General features: G+C 42.2%; 2 protein-coding genes across 6 annotated transcripts; one reads left to right on the forward strand and one right to left on the reverse strand.

The window, feature by feature from the left end:
• Window positions 1–720: 720 nt before the first annotated feature.
• On the reverse strand, window positions 721–5,435 carry MBLAC2 (metallo-beta-lactamase domain containing 2). The gene is made up of 2 exons (XM_032205560.1): window positions 5,000–5,435; window positions 721–2,299 (listed from the first exon to the last, which is right to left on the reverse strand). The coding sequence occupies exons 1-2, from the start codon at window positions 5,433–5,435 to the stop codon at window positions 1,911–1,913; spliced, it is 825 nt and encodes a 274-aa protein (XP_032061451.1). The 3' UTR covers window positions 721–1,910.
• On the forward strand, window positions 5,248–22,892 carry POLR3G (RNA polymerase III subunit G). Of its 5 annotated transcripts, none has more exons than XM_032205564.1 (9): window positions 5,248–5,267; window positions 5,970–6,028; window positions 8,246–8,374; window positions 10,476–10,605; window positions 15,853–15,915; window positions 16,684–16,734; window positions 20,120–20,190; window positions 20,669–20,797; window positions 21,243–22,892. In XM_032205564.1, exons 3-9 carry the CDS (start codon window positions 8,255–8,257, stop codon window positions 21,327–21,329), a joined length of 651 nt encoding a protein of 216 aa, XP_032061455.1. In that variant the 5' UTR covers window positions 5,248–5,267; window positions 5,970–6,028; window positions 8,246–8,254; the 3' UTR covers window positions 21,330–22,892. The 5 variants fall into 5 exon arrangements, with proteins under 5 accessions (XP_032061455.1, XP_032061454.1, XP_032061453.1 ...); XM_032205563.1 differs by lacking the exon at window positions 5,248–5,267 and adding an exon at window positions 5,339–5,408; XM_032205562.1 differs by lacking the exon at window positions 5,248–5,267 and adding an exon at window positions 5,515–5,551.
• Window positions 22,893–23,152: the final 260 nt, after the last annotated feature.

Genomic DNA, 23,152 nt, shown 5'->3' on the forward strand with positions numbered 1-23,152 from the left:
CACTGATCAAACGCTCCTTGTGTAGCATGTTGTCATACCTGAATTCCTCCAAAACAGAGACCATGATGCAAGTGATAACAAGTCTTCCAGGTGCCACACTGTCACACTTGTTCTGCCTACACAAAAATTTCGCTGCGGCTTGTAAGAGGGGAGAGAGGCACAGCTAACGAGAACGAGGCACATCACAGCCTATCAGTACTACTGTCAGTGAAGAATATACTCAAATGGTAAAGACAGGAGAGCAGTGAGCTGTGAAAGGAGAAGAGGGCTATGTGTGATTCTCTCCTTCATCACTTTTAGATAGACGTGCTTTTTATTTTGCAACTGGTTTCCCAAAAAGGCCGTTTTTATCACTGGAATTTACACCTGTTAACAAGGCCACTAATTCCACTCTCCCATGCCTTTGGGCCCAAACTTTGGGCTCCCTTTCTGTCAGGTATGATGAGAGGGGAAAACAAAGCTTCCACGCAGAGTGAAAGCCAAACAGATAAGGTAAAACTCCACTAAAATTTGGGAAAAACATTTGCAATCTTATTAGGAAAGTATATGTTTATATACAAAAACAACATCAGACAGTGTCCTTTTAAAGAAGATAAGTACACAGGCTGTTATAATAATTACATGAACATTAACCATTTCAACAGCTTTTAAACAACACACATTCCACACTCAAAAGCGAGTTACAATGTCACTTAGCATTCCTCAACGCATTCAGCTTTTTTTTTTTTTTGGAACAGACTCAAGTGCTTTACTTTTCATAGGCACCGAAACACTTCATAAGCAAACAGTAAACAGCCCCAGATACATTCCCTGTGCGGAAACAAGCATACCAGCTGTTTTCATCCAGCACCTGCAGCGGGGCAAAGTGATGTTATTGCCTCCACCCTGTCCCTCCCAGAGTGCTAACAGCCAAGTCACAATCCAGTCACACATAAATACGCTTAAACACAAACAAAACCTTCACGTTTGTAACCGCGCGTTTGGATCTCTCTGATTTAGAGAACACCCTAGTCTGTAAGTAAAGCTTTTATTTTATAAGCTCATCAGAAAATAAGGAAAAGCAACACACCAAGCAAGGGCCCAATCCACGTTGTACAGACTAGCATAACACATGCATTCATTAACTAGCACACCTATAGCAAAACAGTTCCCTACCTGGCAGTGACAGGGCTTATTCTTCCTCCTCCATCAGGGTGCATGTGTCCCCTGCACCCTACTGGGAAGCATGAAAGCCCTGGTATTCTGTCTGCTGTGGGATCCACATCAAAAACTGTTTTTGTTAAGCTGGTGTTATCATCCAGCTTGGAAATTTGGTCTATACCGTTTCCATACATCAGTGGATTCTGCACAAATTGCCAAGCAGTTACTTTGCAAAGATGCTAGAGATGACTGCTGCAGGGGACAGCAAGCTGCAGGTGAAAATGGCTACACCTTATCTCTCCCTGCCCACTGAATCCTGCCGTGGTATTGCTCTCGTTTTGGTGCTACTCCCAACATAAATCAGACATCAGCATGAGCTGTGCCAGGCCAAAACCTGAGCAGGATTTGAGTGAGCAGCCACAATCCTAGTGCTACATCAAAGAAGTTTCAGGCATGGATGTAAAACGTCTCATTTTGGCATATACGTATCTGTTAGAATCATATCAAAAATAAAACGATATATTTCAATCACAATATGTGTGCAAACATGCCCTGAAAAAATGGAAAGGAAAATGGCAGCTTTGGCTAAGCTACTATCTTATGCATTTTTCCATAAAAATAGGAACAGGGTCGGCAAAAGCGGTAACTTTTACAGCTCATCCGCATCGTTTTGCCAGCTCTTTCCTCATGAATACTGCATTTTGCTTGCTCCACCATTTTCACAGGTCACTTGGTTTTCCACGAGGGGACAGACCACACAAAATGCACCTTCAGGAAGAAGTGCCTCTGGAATTTGTGACACGAAGCGCTATGCTTGCAATGGATCTCATGGCACAGGTAGACACTTTGTGACAAAATCCAGCTTGGGAGATGTAGTTGGAAGCTAGTCGATACAACCTTTCTGCTCCGAATATGTTGAAGTGCCCAGGCAGTACCTTCTCCACCAGACCTCTGTCCACCAGCTCCATCAGGCGCTGGCAGCTCGCAACGTAGTCACTTACTCTGCTGTAGGGAAGCCAGTCAATCATGGATCCGTCGTACACGACGTCTCCGCTGAACAAAATCTTGTGCTCTCGGTCGTGTAAGCAAATACTTCCTCTGGAGTGGCCAGGCATGTGCATGACGGTGAGCTGTCGGTCTCCGAGGCTGATCACATCCCCTGCAAACAGAGGCATTACAGGGATGAACGCATGCATTTATCCTGCACTTTAAACACCACGAAAAAGTACAGCCTACAGCTACCCATGTGTGTTTACACAGAGTACACCCACAACAGCAGGAGCAGGACTTTTTTTGCTTGCTGAGCGCCAGAGGCATTTGAAAAATGCACTTGACAGGATGCTATTTCCTGGTGACAGTAATGGATAACACAGGCTTGAGCAGTATTAACTGAGCCAATTCTCACCCTAATGAGCTGAACGACATAAAAAGAAATGGTAGAAAAAATAAAACAGGAAACAAACGGAACACATCTAAGCTATGCCTCCCTTGAAAATTTCCAAAGTATTTCACAGTTTATTAAAGTTTATCCTCAATTCACCTAGGACTCAACCGCAGTCACTTTTGCATGGCAAAACAACAGGACATAAACTGCAGAAGGAGGAGCAAGTTTGGCTTCCGAACATGTTTTTTAATTGTCTTGAATCAGACACAGAAAAACAGAATGTTTTTCTCCATCTTAAATGTGAATGCCTTTCCATTGCTCTAGACCCTGAGCTTGTGTTCTCAGCAGAAAGCCAGTCCAGGGTTGGAGGATAATTAACAACAAGTCTGTTGTTAATTTTAAGTTATAATGCCAGCTGAGTTATAAACGTGCAAAATCCATTAATTCACAGGTGATAAATACATAAACTGAGTGCTTTAGGCCTGGGCTGGGAAGTATTGCCTCCTGTTCCCGGGGTGATGTAAAGCACTGTGCAGGGGCTGGGAGCAACTCTGGGAGGGCAGAGTTAATTCCACGTGCTACAGGTAGGGATGCAGGAGGTCATCCACTCACCTCCGTTCGCAAAGCACTAGAACAGGGTTTAGAAATCCCTGCAGAGCTGGCATTTAACCATACTGTACCTATCTGGGAATTGGGAATCTGCAGCAGCAGCCAGCCTCAAACTTATCAGAGAGAATTTTTAGACAAATGCTCTTTTAAAGGAAATGCTCAGAAGCCTTGATTGAAGTAGCAGGCCTGCCTTTAGAGAAGATTATAAAGAAAACTCCTGTCCTGGTGATTGAAACAGCAGTGGAGACGGTGAAGTTATGGGAACAATGTGGCCCAAGGGGTTTCAAACCCATTGCTCTAGCTGCTGAGAAGTACAAGGAAACAGAATATGACATCCAGAATTGAGAGAAACATGCATAGAGAAATATATATATACAGAAACATACTTATATATATATATATATATAAACATTGCAACAGGTAAAGGAAACTGCAAGTCTTACAAGATACATGTAACCAGGAAGACAGTAGGTGGTAAGGCAGAATACACGTAAATGCCACTTTAGCTGGAACAGCCAAAACGAACGGTGCCTGAAGGATCCCTTACAATTATGTTCATGCAAAAACTGATGCCAATAAATGAAGCGGGCGCTGTACAAGTAAAAGCCATGGCTTTGGATTCTAACAGAGTGTAACTCTGCAACCTCCTGTATTTTGAGTATTACTGGATATACTTACCCCAAAAAAGTTACACATGGATTGACATGACATGCCACTTCCACAGGGTTTGTCTCCATGAAAGCTGTGCTAGAAACTCTGATCTTACTTTGACAGTGAGCATGCTTGATCTTTTATGATTTTAATAATTCCTCCCATTTGAAGAAAAAACAGCCCAAAATCCTGCTGACTATTGCCAAACTGCTCACCAGATCTTCTCTGAAGTCTTTAGTTAAGCCTTCCCCAGCAGCTCTGCAGGGTGATGGGCTGGGACAGCCAGGAAGAGGCTGCAACTACCTAAGCCATCTGCAGGAGGTGTAATCTGTCTATCGCACTGCTACCCTTTAACTCCTGCCCCATGGTATTCTGCAGTCAGGTTACCTGTTGCTGAAATAACCTAGTCATTGTTAACGATGAAATCAAACTGAAAAAAGGAGCAGAAATTTCTGTTTTTGTTTTTTTTTTAATATACCTGTACAAAGCCTTTTGTGGAAACATTACATTCACGTACGTTCTTCTGCAGAACACAGCCCACATGCTTTGCTGTGCGTATTTCACCAATTAGTTTTTACTCACTGTTATGCCTTGACAGTTTATGAGCAACAAGGGTTACCAGGTGCCAGAAATGACTGGCACGCTGTCCGTCAGCCTCAACTAATGAGCCTCTAAATGCTGGCTCCTTCCCTCCAGTGCTGCTGAGCAGTCCTCATCCTGGGGCAAAAATCCTGCACCTCCAGGCAAACAAACCGTGTGAGCAGTGGGCATTTCCGTGCATGCTCCCCAAAAATGCTTACAGCACGGGTGCAAACTGGGGGGTTTCACCCGCTGCCTGCTGATTTTTTGTGTGTTGCGGTGAGGACTGTGGGGTGGGCTGGGGACCGTGGGGTGGGCTGGGGACCACAGAGAGCGGCTTGCGGAGGCTGTACGAACCTGGAAACCCAGATTTTGCAGCGGAAAGCAGGCAGGAAAAGCGTGATGCGGAAAAATACGAATAAAAACGGCACAAAAACCGGGTTAGGGACACCACGGAGCGCACAACGCCGTCTCTGGGCAGCACCCGACGCGGGCGTCCCCTCAGGCGGGACGCGGGGCTTGGGGGTGGGGGTGGGGGGGGGGAGGCGACAGTGGGGCGGCGACAACCCCACAAATCCCCACCGCCCCCAACCCCCCGCGTCCCCCCATATCCCCCCGTGTCCCCCCGTCCCTCACCGTCCTGCAGCAGGCGGCTGGGCCTGACGGGGGGGACGCGGAACTGCCGTGCCCGCCACCCGGGTCGCGGCGGCCGCGCCACCTCGCGGTCCCACAGCCAGGTGACGGCCTCGTAGTTGTCGCCGCGGAGCAGCGCGGCCGCCTCGGCGCTGTGCACCGCCACCTCCTCGAAGTGCCGCAGCCCGCCCGCGTGGTCGAAGTGGACGTGGGTGGCCACGGCCAGCAGCGGCCGCCCGCCGGCCCCTTCCAGCAGCCCGGCAGCCCGCAGGTAGTCGGGCAGGCTGCGCAGCCCCAGCCCGGCGTCCACCACCACGTCGCGCTGCGAGCCCCGCACCAGCCAGATGTTGGCCCGGTTGCCGGACTCGTAGAAGCGCTCCTGGATCCAGAAGATGCCGCCGCCCAGGGGCTTGTGCGCGAACCACTCCAGCGCCGACATGGCGGCGGCAGGCGGGGAGGGGAAGGGACGGGGCTGGGGCTGGGGCTGGGGCTGGGGATGGGGGGGGAGCGGCCGGGACCGCCCCACTGCGGCAGCGCCGGGCGGAGCGAGAGAGGGTGAGGGGGGGACAGGGTTTGAGGGGGTCCCGGGGGTGTGAGAGAGGGGATCTGGGGGTGTGGGGGGGCAGGGGGTGAGGGGATGGGGTGGGGGGAGTGAGGGGAATGGGGTGGGAGTGAGGGGAACGGGGGGGGTGTGAGGGGAACGGGGGGGGTGTGAGGGGACAGGGGGTGTGAGGCGATGAGGGGACTCGAGGGGACTCAGGGGTTTGAGGGGACTCATGGACTTGAGGGGATTTGAGGAGATTTGAGGGGATTTGAGGGGACCCGGGGCCGTCAGGGGATGAGGAGGATGAGGGGACGCAGCGTGGGGGTTGCGAGGGGATGGGGACAGGGAGGGTGCCCTGCAGCGTGAGGGGGTGGGTGTGACGGTAAAGGGGCACAAAAGAAGGGTGTTTTGTGTGTTTTCACCTTGCAGGGGACCGAGGCTGTTGTGGCAAGTGTTTGCACCCGCACTGATTCCTTCAGGGACGTAAGGTAAAGCAAAGCCAAACACAACACAACCCCAGCATTTAAACTGCAGCCCTTTCTCCTCCACCTGCTCCCCTCCCCACCCCTCCACCCTGCTTTATTTTAATTTTTTCACAGCCTCCGTTGGTTTCACCCTTCTCTGAAAGTCAGCAGGATGGGGAGTTTTGCTCAGAGGACAAGTCAACAGGGACTTACACAGGTGTTTGGCCACCACAGCAGGCACGAGGCCTCTGCAGACCTCTGGCTGCCTGGGTGACACAACAGGCAGCTCCCATGGCCAATATGTAAAACTTGGCACCCTTAAACTGTGCTTTCGGTGGCCCTCACATCCTTCTGGTGCAACGGGATGGAAAGTGGCCACAAATGAGAAGAGGCACCCAGGGGCGTGTCGCACCTCGGTCATGGCTCTTGAAGTATAAAGCTGTCTTGGTAACTTTCTCAGGCGTAGTGGGTTAGGTGTAAAACACGCGGTTTCCCTCATGATTTCTCTTTCATGATCGTTTTATGATGTCAGTAGACGGAAACGGCTTAAACACTCAAAAACTTGTAAGTTTCAGCAAAACTTCTCGTTTGGAACAGGGTTAGCTTTAAAGCTGGATACTTCTCATCAGACTAATTCACTATTTCAGGAAAATCTCAGAATTAATTTTAAAGCTGAACTTAAAAAAGTGACTGTTATATTGAATCCAAAAAATGTGCCTTTCCTTGGTACCTTGTCATCTCCCTCAACTCTTGTTTGGTTTTCTTCAGTCGTCAGTTCCCTTTTTTCACTCCTAGATAATTGTTCATGTTCGGGGCTTTGCTGTTATCTTTTACCTGTCTTCAATTCTGTCAGTCTTGCATCTTCTTTTTCATCTTGTTTGCAAATGACTTTGCTAATTTATTTTATTTTTGTATTTTCACTTCATTAAATGTTCAGGCTTAGATTTTTCTTTGTTGTCTTTCTTAAAATGATTTATTTAGGGTTTTATGATTATTTTTAGATAGTCTTCTGTGTTGCTGACTGACCTGGAAATGTATAAAGTGATTTCATTTTATCCAAACAAAGCTTATTCCTGTTGAAAATAATACACGAGAAAATACCTGTTTTTATCACTGACATTAATAAAAAGGCCATTTCTTGCTTTTGCAGGAATTGTAACAAATCTTAAGTAGGCATTTCTTTGTTCCTAATCATCATTCTGTACTGGGTTCCTTGTTGACTGGTTGGCAGCTGTTTCTTTTTTCCCATTTGGACTTCTTGTCTCACACCAATGCCTGCAGTGGGATGCTATGGAACTATTTGGGTTGTTACAAGTAGAGCAGGATGGCAGGAACAACCTTGATCATACCCAGCAGGTTGGTAAGCTGCAGGGTAGCAGTGCAGTTTATGGTAAGCAGCACAGGCGAGTTCTAGGCCAGAAAAATGTTTCTCACAGTTTGCTTTACCTGCCAGACCATGGGTCATACAATTCTGCGATGGAGTGAGATGTGGCTGTAAATGTCGGCTATAGTTTGTTTTTTTTTTTTTTTACAGTCTTGCAGCAAATTACTGTACATGCAGGCTATTTCTTTAATATACTTTGTGAAATAGTTAAAAGCACCCTCCTTTTATCAATGGTTAGCTTACAAATATACTGAAGTGGAGCAAAGAGAAATCCTTCGATGCTTTTACCTTAAACCTCTATGCTTTTGGCTCTTTTTTTGAACCCAAAGTTAGTTACAAAGATAAAGGAAAAACAAAAACACAAAGGGACAAAGAAGACTCCAGAGACAAATACAGACTATTTTTTGAGACACATTCAGGAAGTGCAAAATGCCTTCATAGTAAGTTCCATTAACTTTTTTTTTCTTTTTTTTTTTTTTTTTGCCTATCTTGTTTCTTCTGCTTTGTCAGCCCTGATTGAACTCAGTCAATTCCGTGGATCTAAGCTTTAGAAGAGGAAAGTATGAAATTCCTAGGTTAGGCGGTAATTAGGTAATTTCAGGCATGCAGAGGTAGGTAGCTACCAGAAATGAGGAGAGGAGCTGTTTTGAAGCATGTGCCAGATTTATAGTATGCAGAAGAACCTAAGATGGGTGTTAAAGTTTTTGCCAGTTTAGAATGATCTTTGAGAGTGGTTTTAAGATTACTGCAATGTTTGAGACACATTGGGTATTTACACAGTAGTTTTATAGGTAATGCATTGCATATACGTAAGAAAAATGATTCTTTAAAGACCTGTCATCTTGTAATCTTTTCAGGAACTCCAAATGGCTGGGTCAGGTAGAGGAAGAGGACGTGCTGCGTTTACCTTCAACATTGAGGCCATTGGCTTTTCCAAAGGTGCATCTCTACCTGACGCTGTGTGTAAGCCTCCCCCACCATTTCCTGTAAGTACATCAGCTACCTCAGAGCACGCTCTTACTGTTTAGGTAGAGTGTATTCACTTTCACTGCGATAATAGAATGAAGTATAAGAACAACCCTAAGCACTTCAGGTCAGTTTTGAGGTACTTAGTGTACTTCCATTTGTTTCCATTATTGTTTTTATCATTACCACTTCCTGTCCCTTTGCTAACTGTGGCATCCCATAGTTAACTGGATTGCTTGCAAGATGTTTGTTCATTAAGGTCCTCGGCTTGATTTGGTTTTATGGACATTGCAGTAATAGAAACACTGAGGATCTGAATTTGTTTGAAATAAAGTTATACTCACCTTAGAAGCTGCAAATGGATCTGGATTTATAAGGTTACTGTTGATGCAAACACAGAAAGATTCAGGATGAGTGTTTTGTGCCTCTGTAGCCAGAATGTGAAAATAACTTGAAAACAACTGAGATGCGTTCTATATAATTAAGGAAGTTGAGACTGGACATTTGGGTTATGTTTAGGTTGTATCTGAAAATTAAAGGGTAAGAAAGAGTAGATAATTTTCTTACTAAGCTGAATTTTACTACACAGGCAAACTTGGGCAACTTGGAGGCTGAAAAGTAGTGTTGCAGTGTTGCAGTTTTACATAACAGAATTTCCCATTTATGTCAGGATTTGATCAAGGTGCATGAAATTTTTCTCAATCTCACGTGTTACAGAACGTTCTAGTTTGACATGTAACCAGTGGGATTCTGAGATTTCCCTGAATAGTTATTTTGCCAGTGGCTTTGATTTGCCAAACCATGTTACATGTCCTCAAAGTCCACCATTTCCCTTACAATTCGAATTGTCTGATTTCAATTACAGTGAGCCATCTACATTGTTCCTATTGTAAATGTTGGCTGCTTGACAGCTCTAAGAAACTGCATTCTCTATCAACTGTAGCTTCTGCAGTCAGCAGTGGCTTTGGCTTTGGCTTGTAGTAGAATTGCTAGCCCCACTGTATCTAATGTATGCCATGGAGAATTTAGAGATTTTTCTTCCACTCTGCCATTCAAAAATTGTGTCATAACTAGAACTGTTTAGAAATTTCATGAATTATATTTAATGATTGGGTAGTGACCAAAAGTATGATACTGCAGCTGTTGACTGATTGATGCTGAAATCATTTTAAGCAGTATATTGTTGCTCTTACACGTTTCTAATAGGAGCTTTCTGTGATCTTATGGATTTCCTGTAAATGCAATTAAAACCCAGTTAAGGTGCATCAGCATACCATCAGCATCATCAGAGATTTAAAATATTGTCCATCTAGCAAATATAGCTGTAATTAGCAAACTCCTATCGTGGTCCGGCTCTGTGACAGTGCATTATGCATTGCAGCTTACCACTCAGATATTGGCTGTGCACCATGTGTCAGGTGATATCCAGCTACTACGTACCAATTCTGGTTACTACACACAAAAATATCCAGTTACTACAATCTATTTACCACACACTAATTCCATCTTTGGCCCTAGTTTGCTGTATATTTTAAAAACTCTTTTTGCTTATTCATCTTTCCCATTTCAGGAGCCATAGTTCAAAAGCAAACAAACAAAACGCCAAGAAAAAACTAACAGTTTATTTAAACACAAATGAGAAAGGAATGAGATGTGTGCTACCTGGTTGTGACATGGCATTAGTCAAACTGTATCAATGTTATCCAGAGTAATCATACTTTAATGTAGGTGCAATACTGTTTCAGAAGAGGTTAAGACCTGGGCTATGCTGACCAGGGTGACAGTTTCTGATTTATTTAGGTTGGCAAGAAAAAGTGCTCTTGGGATTTAAGAACCCTTAACATGGGCTTAAGGTGGATGTGAATGGCTATTTCACAGGTTTTATGTATTTTTCCTTCATTGCTTGATACATTTTTACAGAAAGATACAGTGAAGTCGTAAAAGATATACATTTGTTTGTAAAATTATGCATGTCAGAATGCAGTAAAGTATCCTTGCAGAGTGGTATAATGCAGAGTTGCGCTCTTTCAGGACTAGATATGTTTGTTGTAGCTTTTTTTAGTGTTCCTGCATGTTTGATGGATATTAAGACATTATAAATAATAAACATAATTTGTACAGAGTACAGACAATAAGCCAGTGCCTCTGAAAACAGGAGAAGACGAAGATTACATGTTGGCCTTAAAACAAGATTTTAGAGGAACTATGAAAAAAATGCCATATTTTTTGGCAGTAGAAGAAGAACGTGAAGGTTTGTTTATGTGCTTTTCATTTTTACTTATGTCTTCGGTATTTATTCTCTGGAGGATAATGTAGTGAAATGCATGTGTTGAAGATGTACCTGGTGCTGATAATGAGGAACAATAATTAGCCAGACTACGACAATATGGATTTTTGCTGCTTTTACACTTACTGAAGTTGCAGATCACTCATACAAGTGCTGTAACTGGAAAGCAACTGCTGTGTGAAAACAAACAAACAAAAAATTTATAGTAAATGTTAGACTTGAAATTCAGTTGCCATTTTAGTTATGTAAAGACATATTAAATAAAATACTTATTTTAAGTAGCTGGATGTTATAAAACGTGCTGTTCTAGAACATGATTTTTTTTTTCCCCTGAGTCCATTCAGGGAAGATTGGTAAGTGTTACTGAAGTCACCTGAAATACAAAGATTGAGATGAGAATAAGCAATTTACAGAGGTTTGCATCAGCAGACCTGGATTTGAAGCTAAAAGCTTGTTCATACTGTATGTGACTTGAAAATCTTATATGTAATTAAACATTAACAGCCTTGTTACTGCTTGATTAGAAATAAATGCTCTGCTATACTGGACATGCAATCATACATCATTATACTCTTAAAATCCAAGCTTCCTGGTCAGAAAACTGAGCTAATGGGAAGGAAGGAAAGGGGAGCAGGGAAGGAACAGCTCAATGTCTGTTTACCGTGCTGTGGCAGTATTTTAAACATGTAGCAGCCACAGGAGGTTATTACTGGGAGGAGTGCTTCTTTTCACTTGTGATTTTTTGCTGTTCCTGTCATCCTTCTGCATGTGCTGGTGCTTTTTCTGAGTGCTATAAATGGTAAGCACTATTACAGGAAAGTAGGAAGTAGAGAGTATTGGGAAATGCAGTTTGTGTCAGACCCAAGGTCCAGCCAGTGCAGTAGGCTGCCTTTAATGAGCTTTATAAAAATGTTTAAGGAATCCAGTGTAGCCAAACACCAGGATAATCTTTCTTGTTGCTATTGTGTGCTGATCCTGAATAATGAGAACTCACCTGAACATGAGTTTTAATATCTGTCCTGAACCATCAAAGAATTTTCTGACTCTGGATATTCATGATACAGTTACACAGTCTCATCCTCTCTAAAATGTGAGTGCATTTTATTCGTGGTGTGCTGGTGAACTCCAGCTGTTTTTGAGACCATATGCAATTTTTATCTTTTGTTATGCTTTCAGTACAGTACTGTGATTAACACACCTTATTGATTGTCTGCTTGTTCTTGTACTAAATCACTGTTTGAACCAGAGGAGCACACTTCAGTATGACCCTACAGCCTTCTCCCCCTTCTTTTTTTTTTTTTTTTTTTTTAGTTTGAACACAGGTGTTCAGCCAGTCTCTGTGGTATTTCAGTATTCCTTCAGAAACTCCCTGGGAATTTCTGCTGCCCCTGAATGGCTACACAGACTGAAACAGTTTTAGGAGCCCTGGCTTCTCACAGTAGATACTGCTGATCATCTGATACTTGCCACCTATTTCTGTGGCAGGCAGGAGCTCCTGGATTCCAGTCCCTCTCAAACTCTCTCAACAAGTGGGTCTCAAAAAGCAGAATATTTTTTCTGACCTACAGCTGGAGCAGGGCAATCACCAGGACACAGCAGGCAGCTGTAGCACAGCGCAGTGGTCTTTTCAGGTAGATGCTTGGTTATAAGGCAAGGAGAACAAGAGATCCAATCTTCATCCCTTTAAGATTGTAGAAGAATTCAAAATAACTCATTCATCTCTTAAATAAACACATTTCACTATTTTTGGGTTCTTATCTCACAGAAGCTTCCTGTGTCCTTGATCTTTGCCAGGCTTGAAATTTGCTATTTCTGTTTGAGGCACAAAAAAGGAAACTGGCACGCCTGAAAGCCTGTCCGAGTAGTTTCCAAGGAAGCAGCTACTTCATGAGAACGTTAGCTCTCTTTTCCAACTGGGCCTCACATGATAGTTCTAACCTCAAAGTCATCTTTGCTTCTGCATCTTTCTTCCTGAGGTGTGGTGGTCTCTCAGTGTTGCTAACTGTGCCTTGTGTGTTGATGACTGTGCCCAGTCATTTAATGACTGTTTTTCCACAAAAAAATGACATTTTCAGGAAAAAAACAGGTACGCGGCTACCTGACGGAGTCAGATCTTCAGCTAGTTTCAGTGTCTCCCTGGGGATACATTGATAAATTGCCTTAAGTTCTACTGAACTTTTAGTTGAAGAAAAACTCTTCAGTTTCAGGGTTTTGGTATGGAGCAATGGTTGTCTGCAGCTTAAACAGCTTGCTTTCATCTCATTATTTTTAACTGATCTTTTGGGGTTTCTTTTTTACAGCCCCCACCCCCCCCCCATTGTTTTTTTCTTCTATGTCATCATAAAAATCTGGCAGGAGTAAGAGGAAGGCAGCAGGGAGACCATGGGCAGGAATTTCTTAGACTGGCTTTGCTACAGGAGCAAACGGATTGTTTTAAAGAGTCAGCACATCTGTGAGCCAAATGTCATTTGAAGTGTGAGAAGGGGAAACATTTTAATTAGTTAGGACATAGCTATCTATCTTTCGTCCATTATTCAGGTAGTAAACCAAAGACATATCTAATACTACCTAGCAATTTTGATGCAGTAGTATACTGTATAGAAGAGACTTTCATCATTCAACACTTATTTTGAGCAAGTAGTAGCCATATTCTTTAAGTTCTCAATTTTCTTCACTTCCTAAGCTATGAATCATTCATCTTTTTCCCGCAGGTATATCTGCTGCAGCTGGGTGACTGTCACCTTGGCAGTGGTTTGGAATTAATTCATTAACTGTGAGTAGCAAGAGTCAGTCAGGTGTATTTTCTTACTGATGGCATCAGCAATTAATGCTTCACTAAAGGTCATCAAGCTGAAATAAAGCTACTAGTTTCTTTCCCCTCTGTTGCTGATGGTTTCCTACAGCATCTGTAAAGGCCACCTATTTCTCATCTGTTAAATACCCCTTGGACACTGCCATTTTAAACACAGTATTTTTGTTGCACAGTTTTAGGTTGGTCTTCTGTTTGCCCTTGTCACAACAAGTTTAAAACTGAGTTTAATTTCTGACATCTTCATTTTCTGACTGTTCTCCCTGGTGAGTATGCTGGAAGTCTTTGACTGTACAGGTCACAGTCCTTACTTTGATTTTTTTGTGTTACATCCACAAAAATTGTCCCTGTTTAAGTAATTAGTTATTACTGACATCAGAATCAATAATCTTGTGTTCAGTGGATTTTGCAGTTGGGCGTGGTATTGTGATAAGAAAAAATGTGACTGATTAAAAAACACTTAAGTTTTGGTACTGCTTTTGTCACGAAAGATTGCACAAGCTTGTTTTTGCAGTATAACTGCATGTACCTACAGTGTATAACTACTGTATTATTTAAAGTGCATTTCTCAGTTTAGTTCTTGTGCCTGGAAAGAGGAAAAATGGACTAAAATGTTGCTGCCATTTCAGAAACATTTCTTTGTTATACTGCAAAGGTTTGCCATCGCAAAAGTCCTGCGGCTTGATCACGATCAGTCAGACACACAGCCTTTTGAGAGCTGGGAGTTCTGGGTGCTTTTAGGACAGTGGTGACAAGTGTCACCGACCAGTTTTGTTGTAGGGGTTTGGCTGTGAGACTGTTGAAGGGAAGCAGGAGGTAAGCATTCATCTCATCAGCCATCTTTATCTGAGTATATCTGCTTGTTACGTTTTTATACGTTTCAAGTGTAGATGAGTAAAATATTATATTTTTTCTTTTTTTGCCTTCCCAGTCATGGAAGGACAGAAAGGTTGAGTTAGAAAGACACCTCAGGAGCTCATCTGGTCCCACCCCGGCTCCAGCATAGCCACCCAGAGCAGGGTGCTCAGGCCCACATCCAGGTGATTTTTGAGGATCCCCTAGGAGGAGACCCCACAGCCTCTGGGCAGCCTGTGCCAGTGCTCAGCCACCCACACAGCACAGAAGTGCTGCCTGGTGCTCAGGGGAACCTCCTTGATCCTGTTTGTGCCCACTGCCTCCTGTCCCGGCACTGGGCACCACTGACAGGAGCCTGGCTCCATCCTCTCTGCATCCTCCCTCAGAAATTTATAGACATAGCTAAGACGTCCCGTGAGCCTTCTCTTCTTTAGGCTAACCAGCCCCAGCTCTCAGTGTCTCCTCCTAGGAGCAAGCAAGGGCAGCAGAGGCACTTTGCTAACTCCTCTTCAGTTTTGTGTCCAGCATGACCCCAGGTCCTTTTCTGCAGAGCTGCTTTCAAATTTGTTCCAGTGCTTGTCCCTCTGGACTTTGCACTTCTTTTTCAAGTTTTTCTTGCCAGAACATTTCTCCAGCCTGTCCAGTACAGAACAAAACAGAATATCCCAAGCTGGAAGGGATCCACAAGGATCAGGGAATCCAACTTCTGGATCCACACAGGACCACCCAAAAACTAAACCTGAGAGCGGTGTCCAAAAGCTTCTTGAACTCCGGCAGGCTCGGTGCCCTGACCACAGCCCTGGGCAGCCTGTCCCAGTGCCCGACCACCTCTGGGTGCAGACCCTTTCCCTAACACCAGCCTGACCCTCCGCTGTCCCAGCTCCATGCCGCCCCCTCGGGTCCTGTCGCTGTCCCCAGAGAGCAGAGCTCAGCGCCTGCCCCTCCGCTCCCCTCGTGAGGGAGCTGCAGACCAAGTACCCCTGGATGGCATCACCACTCTCTGGTGTTTCTGCCACTCCTTCCAGTTCTGTGCCATCAGCACACCTGCTGAGGATGCACAGTACGCATCAACCAGATCATAATGAAGATACTAAACAGGGCTGGACCCACTCTTGACCCTGGGGACCTCCAGACAGACTTTGCACCTGGTCATCACCCCCTGGGTCTGGCCGTTAGGCCAGGTTCTGATCCACCTCGCTGTCTGCCCTTCCAGCCCGTACATCAGCTTGATGGACAGGGACAGCTTTCCCTTAACTGAGAGGAGATACTCAAAAACTGGAAACCAATACTCTTTTTCTGGGGTTGGGGAGGGAGGTGAGTATAAAATGCAGGTTTTTAAAGTATGTAGTATGTAGTTCTGGGAAGAGCCATGAAACTGCTCAAAGTAGTGACATGAAACTGTTTTTAGCTGTTCAGCAACAGCATGAGAAAGTGCTCTGCGTGGGATAAGGAGGATATACTTATGTTTAGCTACAGGAAAATACCAAAGCCAGCGTCTGGATTGCCTTTTTAATGATTTCAATAACTTTTTGTATCTTTCTCTACAGCAATTGAAAGGTACAGTAAAAAGTACCAGAGCAGGGAAAAGGAGCATGCAGCGTGGACCCCAGGTAATATCTGAGATTACCAAAGGCTAATTCTCTATTAACCTGTGCAATTATCTGTTCTTCTTAAATGTTTGATTCATTATTTTATAAGCAATGCAAATTCTTATACTTATTATCTTATACTTATTCTTATATTTCAAATACTTATACTTTATAAGTATGCAAATCCTCACCAAGGCGTGTTATTCCCTCTTGAGGGTTATGCCCTTGTCATGTTTTCAGATCAAGGGGAAGCGTTGTTTTGTCCAAAAGAAATACAAATCTGGTTTTATTTTTTACTCATTCAAAACAACAGCAAGAATGCAAGCTTGACCTCGGTCTCTAGCTTTCCCTCTTCCTTACTCCCCATGCAGATGTCAGTTTTGAACTGGGAACATGCAGAAATGCTACTGAAAACAAAAAATCACAGTTTCTTTGTCACTGCTAAACGGGTTTTATGACATTAAATTTCCACAAAGGTACCAGCATAGATCAATACTGCAACCTTAATCATAGTTCATAAATTAGAGGCCATCTGGGCCACTGGAAGGGCTGAACTTTGTCTCACCCAAGCAGATACCAGTTTCCATTAACTGGGTGAAATACTGCTCCTCCCTGTACTTCCTCAACTTAAAGTACAGCCAAAATTCAGTAAAATTGTTGGGTGCTAAAACAATTAGGCATACACGTAAACAACACAGCAGGGGTCCCAGCCTTCTCAGTGTTGGTGGGAGGGGGAGGATTACCGCAGTAAATTGTTGTTTACATGCATCAAAGCTATTTTCTCTGCAGATTGGAGAAGACTCCCAAGAGAGATGAAGCCAAGAAAAAAGATGAAAAAAGGTAGATTATATATTTTTAAAGAGCATTTAATACACACTAGTTGAGTGTAAGAAAACATGCTGGAGCTGGTTAGGGGAAAAAATGGTAGAAATGTTAATGAGGCCTAATAAACAGGGCTTTTGGCAGTTATTTTCTAAATAATTTCGTCTGCCTGTCTTTTGTGGTTTTTTTGTTGTTTTTTTTTTTTTTTGCTTTGTTTCTGTAGGATTTTAACTTAGAGGAACAGATCTCTCTTCCTTTGACGTTGATGTATGGTATTAAGTAGCTAGGTGCCAATATGCAATAGTGGAAGATTAAAGATGTAAAAAAAAAACCTTTTTTGTTTTGGAATTTTGTGATCATTTCCCCTTCTTCTATTCACCAAATAGCCAGCTGTTCAGATTTTCTTTGTTTTGGGTTTCCCAGTTACATTGTTTATGATTTGGTTGACTTTTGCATTTTTTAGGTATTTCATATCTGATTTAATATAGGTTACTTTCTGTTTTCCCTGGTTTTACTTTTTTTTTTGTTTATTTTCAGCTTTCTTCTGCAGAATTGCGAACCAGATCCTTCAACAGCAGTTGGAGCTGGTATTGGTTGTTCTTAAAGGAAAAAACAAAAGCAAACAAAAAACTTTTTAAAAAGTGTTTTCTAGTGTGCATGACTTATTTTAAGTTCTCTGTAGAAGCCTGTTGCTCTGTTGATGTGAAACAACGCTTGGCCCCCTGTTTCTAGCTGTCTGTTAAATATAATTGTTTACTTTCTTGTTCTCTTTGTCCAAGTCCTTAATGTGTCATTTTTCAGTTCAAGGATAAAATAGAAAAAGAAAAGGGAATGTGCAGTAGTCATGGAGACTGGCTCAGCTGGATGCTTTGTTCCTTTTAAGAGCGTCATTGAGAAGCATGGTATTAAAGGTAGACTGCAAGATTCAACCAAAAATTAACTGCTTATTTGCAAAATCCCCCAAGAAAACAGCACGTACACATTTTCTTTTTTTTTTTAAAGGAGAAATCACACTGGCTTTTATAAGCCTGCAGGCAACAAGTATCTCCCCGAGATTCCATGAAATCACAAATGCCAACCTACCGTTATTTGATAGCCTAATGTTCTGATTATCACAGAGAATTACTGATTAATGTGATTTCTTTCTTTAGTCTTTTGTGCCTGCTTCTCTACTTGCTCCTAAAAGTACACTTTCCTGCAAAATTTTAATGACAAAGACCAGCTGACCATCCAAATTTGATTGGATAAAAAAAATGCTTTTTTTTTTTCCTAAAAGCAAGAATCATGCAATTTTAGTTTTTTTTGGGGGGAGTGGGGGATATTGATGATGGAGGCCATACAAAAGTTGTAATGCTTTTGTGTTGAGGTTTGTATGTAGCTGATGAGTGACACATTTGCCTGTCTGGTATGCATCCGTGGTGTGTTGTGAGGACAGCCATGTTAGGTGACACTGTAGTGGAACAAAGGCGAGGGAGTGCAGTGAATTTTATCTGCGCTGATATGCAAACAAGTTTCCTACCATTCTACCTTCATAGACTGTAGGAGTGGTTTTTGGATCGCTGCAGTTACACGCACAGGCCTGGCTTCATTTTTACTCTACCTGCTGGTTTCCCGGAGTGTTTTAATAACACATGACTGTGACTGACATAACTTTAGGTAGAATGCCACATCTCATCTGCACAGCCTGGGCTGTGGACCATGTGATCCTAGGTATCACCAGTGTCTCCAAAAAAAAAACCCAAAACCACAGTTAAAAAAAAAAACAACAACACTGTAAGTTGACTGGCCTCAGCTCCTGTAGGCCAGCTATATGCATACATATTACATCAATCAGATGTATGCATTTAAGCCAAATTCCTGTAACAACAGGTGTTTCAAAAGATTAGATTGTATTGCATCGCACCTCAAAGCAATGTGGATGTGAGGAGCTGTTTTGCTTGAAGTTCTACTGTCCAATGATGGGTCCCTGTCTCTAATATCACGATGAGCTCTGGAGACGCCCACCACTAAAGGGAAGACTTTGCATGTCTCTTTTGGCTTCCAGGCTGTTTATTGAATAGAAATTATCTCTAAAAGTCTGCAGGTGTTTGTGCAGATACGATCATTTTGAACCACACTTGTTTTCCCTAAAAGCCTCCTTCATTCTGGATGTGTTTGCCTAGGGAGAGTTCACGTGTTATTACAGAACAGCTTGACTTCCCATAGCTGTGTGCGGTGCTTTTGTCACATAATCCCTTCCTAGGCAAAACACTGAAGCGAACAGAATGTTATTTATGGCAAAATGCAGCCACTCTCATTGCAGCTTTTAAAGTTCTGCTTCCTTAAGTATTAGGACACATAAAATATGTATCACTGGGGGTTACTGTCCACGTCAGAAAGGCTATCCCCTCCTTCTATCCGTGCACATTAATTATGATACCTTTCAGGTATCATGTTGTGTTTAAAAAAAAAAAAAAGGGGTGGAAGGAGCATAAACTATCTCAACTGAAGCTACTGTGTCTATCAGAAGCTGTGTAGCTACACCAGTGTGGAACTTCACAGAGGCAGTTTTACCCCACTGAGAAGAGCTCAGGCGTTAGGTGCAACCCTACTGTGTAAATTGTATGTGGTGGTGTGCAGTACAGAAGGAAAAGGGCATTTAAATCATGGAAACAAGACGTCTCTGCAGAGCTCTTTAACTCTGCTCAAGTATTTCTCAATCCAGAGCTCCTTGTTTCTCCCGGTCAAATTCCCCTCCTGGAACTGGGAGAGGTATTCCTAAGCTGAGAGTGCTGCAATCAGACAGCTCATACCTGGGTACATGGAATGTTATTTTTGACCTTTACTCCACAATATAGTTCAGCAGTACAAGGCTGAATTGTAGGGAGTAACTCGATAAAGGTCGTGTTCATGTAAGAGCCATCTCTGGTCCGCAAGCCACTTTGCTGCAGTAACCACATTACTGTGTTGTAACTCATATACTCTCCTGTCTGTCTTTTTTTTTTCTTTTTTTTAATGTATCTATCTGAAGTGCGCTGCTGTCCTACCTGTATATGAACAGTAATATGTTTTTATCGTTTCAGCTGATGAAAAATAACAACGTGGATTTTTTTTTTCTAGTTTCTTAATACAGTGTATGTAGGTGAAAAGTATTTTGCAGAACTGAATGACATAGTTTGGCCAAACCTTTGGTCAAATACCTGCCTAAAGACAATTTCAAACTCGCCCCAGACACATCACTTAGATAAATAAGGCCACTACACCTCTAAGAGTGATGTAGCTCAAAGTCTAAGATAATTTTAATACAGAGAGTATGGGGTTTCCATGGCAGTTACTGTTCTCAAGATACAAGCTCTTAGGAGCAAATGAAAAATCTACTGTTCTTTTATGTCCAAACAAATAATAGTAATATATTTTATTTCAGCAAGTGCGAAACCAAGAAAGGCAAACAGCTCTGACCCTAAAAGTAACCTGGATGTGTTGAAAAAAATTGAGGTAAGATGTGCTTAATCTCACTAAGTAGTACAACACAAATTGCTGAAGGAAAACAAATCCAGATTTTGGTGTTGATTACACACCATGTGGAAATGGGAAGCTAAAAGGTGAAATAGTTGTTTGGTGCCTTTACTATATAGCATGTGGTACTATTTAGTCAGGTGTGACATGGCATCCTACTGTGAATTACTCCAAGAGTGGATGCTAAAGGGAAATCATCATCTCAGTTTATTACAGAAGACATACCTTTGTTAGAATGGAAGTCTGATGACTTATACTTGATAAAATAAGTCTGTATGAAGTTCTGGCCACTTTATGTTTTCTTTAGTTATTGTCAAAAAATAAATAAATAAAAAATGTGCAATGTTGTTACATTAGTCATCTTGCTGCTAGCTGCAGCCTAACACTTTGGTCGTGCAGAGGGCATGCTGTTACCTTAACGTGGGATTACCACATAAACAAAATTGTGTTCTGACAGGAGTTGGAAAAGAAGGATGATGAAGAAGAGAAATCTGAAGATGAGAAAGACAAAACAAAAGACAAAGAAGGTGAAGATGATGACGAAGCAGAAGAACCAGAGGAATACGATGAAGAGGAGCACGAAGAGGTGCTTTTTTTTTGGTTTTCTATTTCCAGCAAGTCAGATTGCAGTCATTGAGTTGTGTGTTCGCTGCCAGCCACATGTCCCTAGCTTCTCTGAAGCAGAATGAGAGTTGTAGTGAAAGGCACAATTACATTAATTTTCTTTGTTGCAGTAGGTTGTGCTGTAGTTCAGTGAGTATTTCAGATTTGATACTCCAAAAGAGCTGTGAAATAAGAGGTTGCAAACAGGAACGTGTCCTGCCTCAAGGGCACAAAATTTACATTAAAAAATCATGCCTCTTCTTTCATAGATACTGGAACTTAATTATGTTTTATTTTTCCACAAGAAATAAGGAAAAACATGTTAATGTTTCAAAATTTTTGTGCTCAACAAGTTTAAAACACATTTCTTTAATAAATTGTCACAGGCATAGCAATCGTGTTTTGATCTGCACTGTGTTTTTATTTAGGAAAATGACTACATTTCTTCATATTTTGAAGATGGAGATGACTTTGGTGCTGGCAGCGATGACAATATGGATGAAGCAACATACTAGCTATTGTTGCTAGGTAGTATATTGTTCAAGCCTTACACTACTTGAAATATAAACCTGGAGGTAAGCTGGGTATCACTGACAGAACCAATGCATTATCTCCGTTGGGTTTAAGTATACTCTCCAAAAACATACTGGACAACCTTATTTTATTAGTACTATGCTGTGAAATGGGATCCTGGATCCCACATTTTTTTCTTTCGCCATGTTTTGCAGACATGCACCTTTTTAAGGTTCTCTGGAATGCCTACTGATGGAGCAATCTATATGCCATTGTATTGCCTCTGCACAGACAAAGAATGTATGCATTTTAATTGAACTGTGCCTAAGCATTTGCACTAATCAGTTCTATGCTTTAGCTGTTAGGTCTTGAAAACAAGCGAAATTTTTGATAACCTCAGTAAAGCAAAAATAGGACCTTTATGGGAATAAGCTGCTCATATTTAGCAGCTGACTTCCCTGAAGGAATTTATGTAACTTCTGAATTCAGGTGACTGAAAATAATTGACCACTAAGCACTTTAATATAAACTGACTTGAAAGGACTTCAGTAACACGGACTAACAAGGTAATGAGAGCATTTTGAACTAGCTGTTTTGCTAGTCAGCAGAACTCTCCTTACCTTTAGTATTTTGGTGAAAAGGGACAGTAATGTTTAACCGTGTTACATTGCCTTTATGCATCAGTGTCGGTAATAATTAAGGGTAATTTAATTTAGAAAGAATTTATGGCAGAAATTAAGATTGAGAAGTGTGAATCATAGTTTTCATCTTTGTTATACAGATTGAAGTGACAAAAATTTCAGTCCTTTGCCTTGATTTCTCTGCCTGTTAAGGCAAAACTAACTCTTCTACCTCACAGAGCTGTTAAGTGAGATGGCAGATATCTATGTAAGTGCTAAAGCACATTTACTTGCGTTCCTACGAAAATGAGACAAGCTTTACAGACAGCAAAATCAATAAAAAGACAAAAATGCAGAAAAGGAAAGTGGTGAAGTATTTTGATGCATGAGGTTTTAATTGGGAAAACATGAGTGTTGAGAATAGCAAAGCTAGAATGCTTGGAAACACGTATCTTATTTTAGAGCCAACAGACGAAATGTAGATTTATTCCCGAGATTAGAAACCAGAGGAACACAACGACAGAATGTTGTGTCCCTTTGTCTTTCGATGATACAAAATACTATTTATCAGTGTTACTGATCAGGTTACTACATTCTGTTCTTGGTAACTTAGTGCTAATGATTATCAGGGTTAACGAAACAACAGTTTTAAGACAAAAGCAATTCTTTCATGAGAAGCGCGCTCTGTGGAAGTTTGGCATTCTGTCAAGCAGTGCTTTGCCTCACTGCTGACTGGAAAATAGTACAGTGTTATTCTGTGAATCATTCTGCACAGTAAGGTACAGCTTCAGGTGCAGCTTTCAAGTGTTCTGATAAGTTACGTATCCATTCTAAAGGAAGTGAAACTAAAATGCAACGCACGTCACACCTCAGAGGTATACTTAATTGTGTTTTGAAGCCTGTACAAACAGTGTTTAATAAACATTCTGCTATATTGCACAGAAAGTTGTTTTTGTTTGTTTTTTTTTTTGACAACATACATGCGAGCAGTTGTTTCTTGACCAGTTGGGCCTGTTTCTTGGATGTGACATACAACTCGTTCATTCAGCATCTTTAAAAGGTGAACCATGGTTACCTGTCCTACAGAGGGAACCACACAAGTCTCAGGATACATCTTCTAAGACCAATTTAACAATGGCAAGTATGGCCAAAGCTGAGGAGCAACCAGAGGTATAGGTTTCACCTCCGAAATGAAATGATGATGT

Source organism: Aythya fuligula, chromosome Z (genome assembly GCF_009819795.1).
Source record: "Aythya fuligula isolate bAytFul2 chromosome Z, bAytFul2.pri, whole genome shotgun sequence".
Classification (NCBI taxonomy): Eukaryota; Metazoa; Chordata; class Aves; order Anseriformes; family Anatidae; genus Aythya; species Aythya fuligula.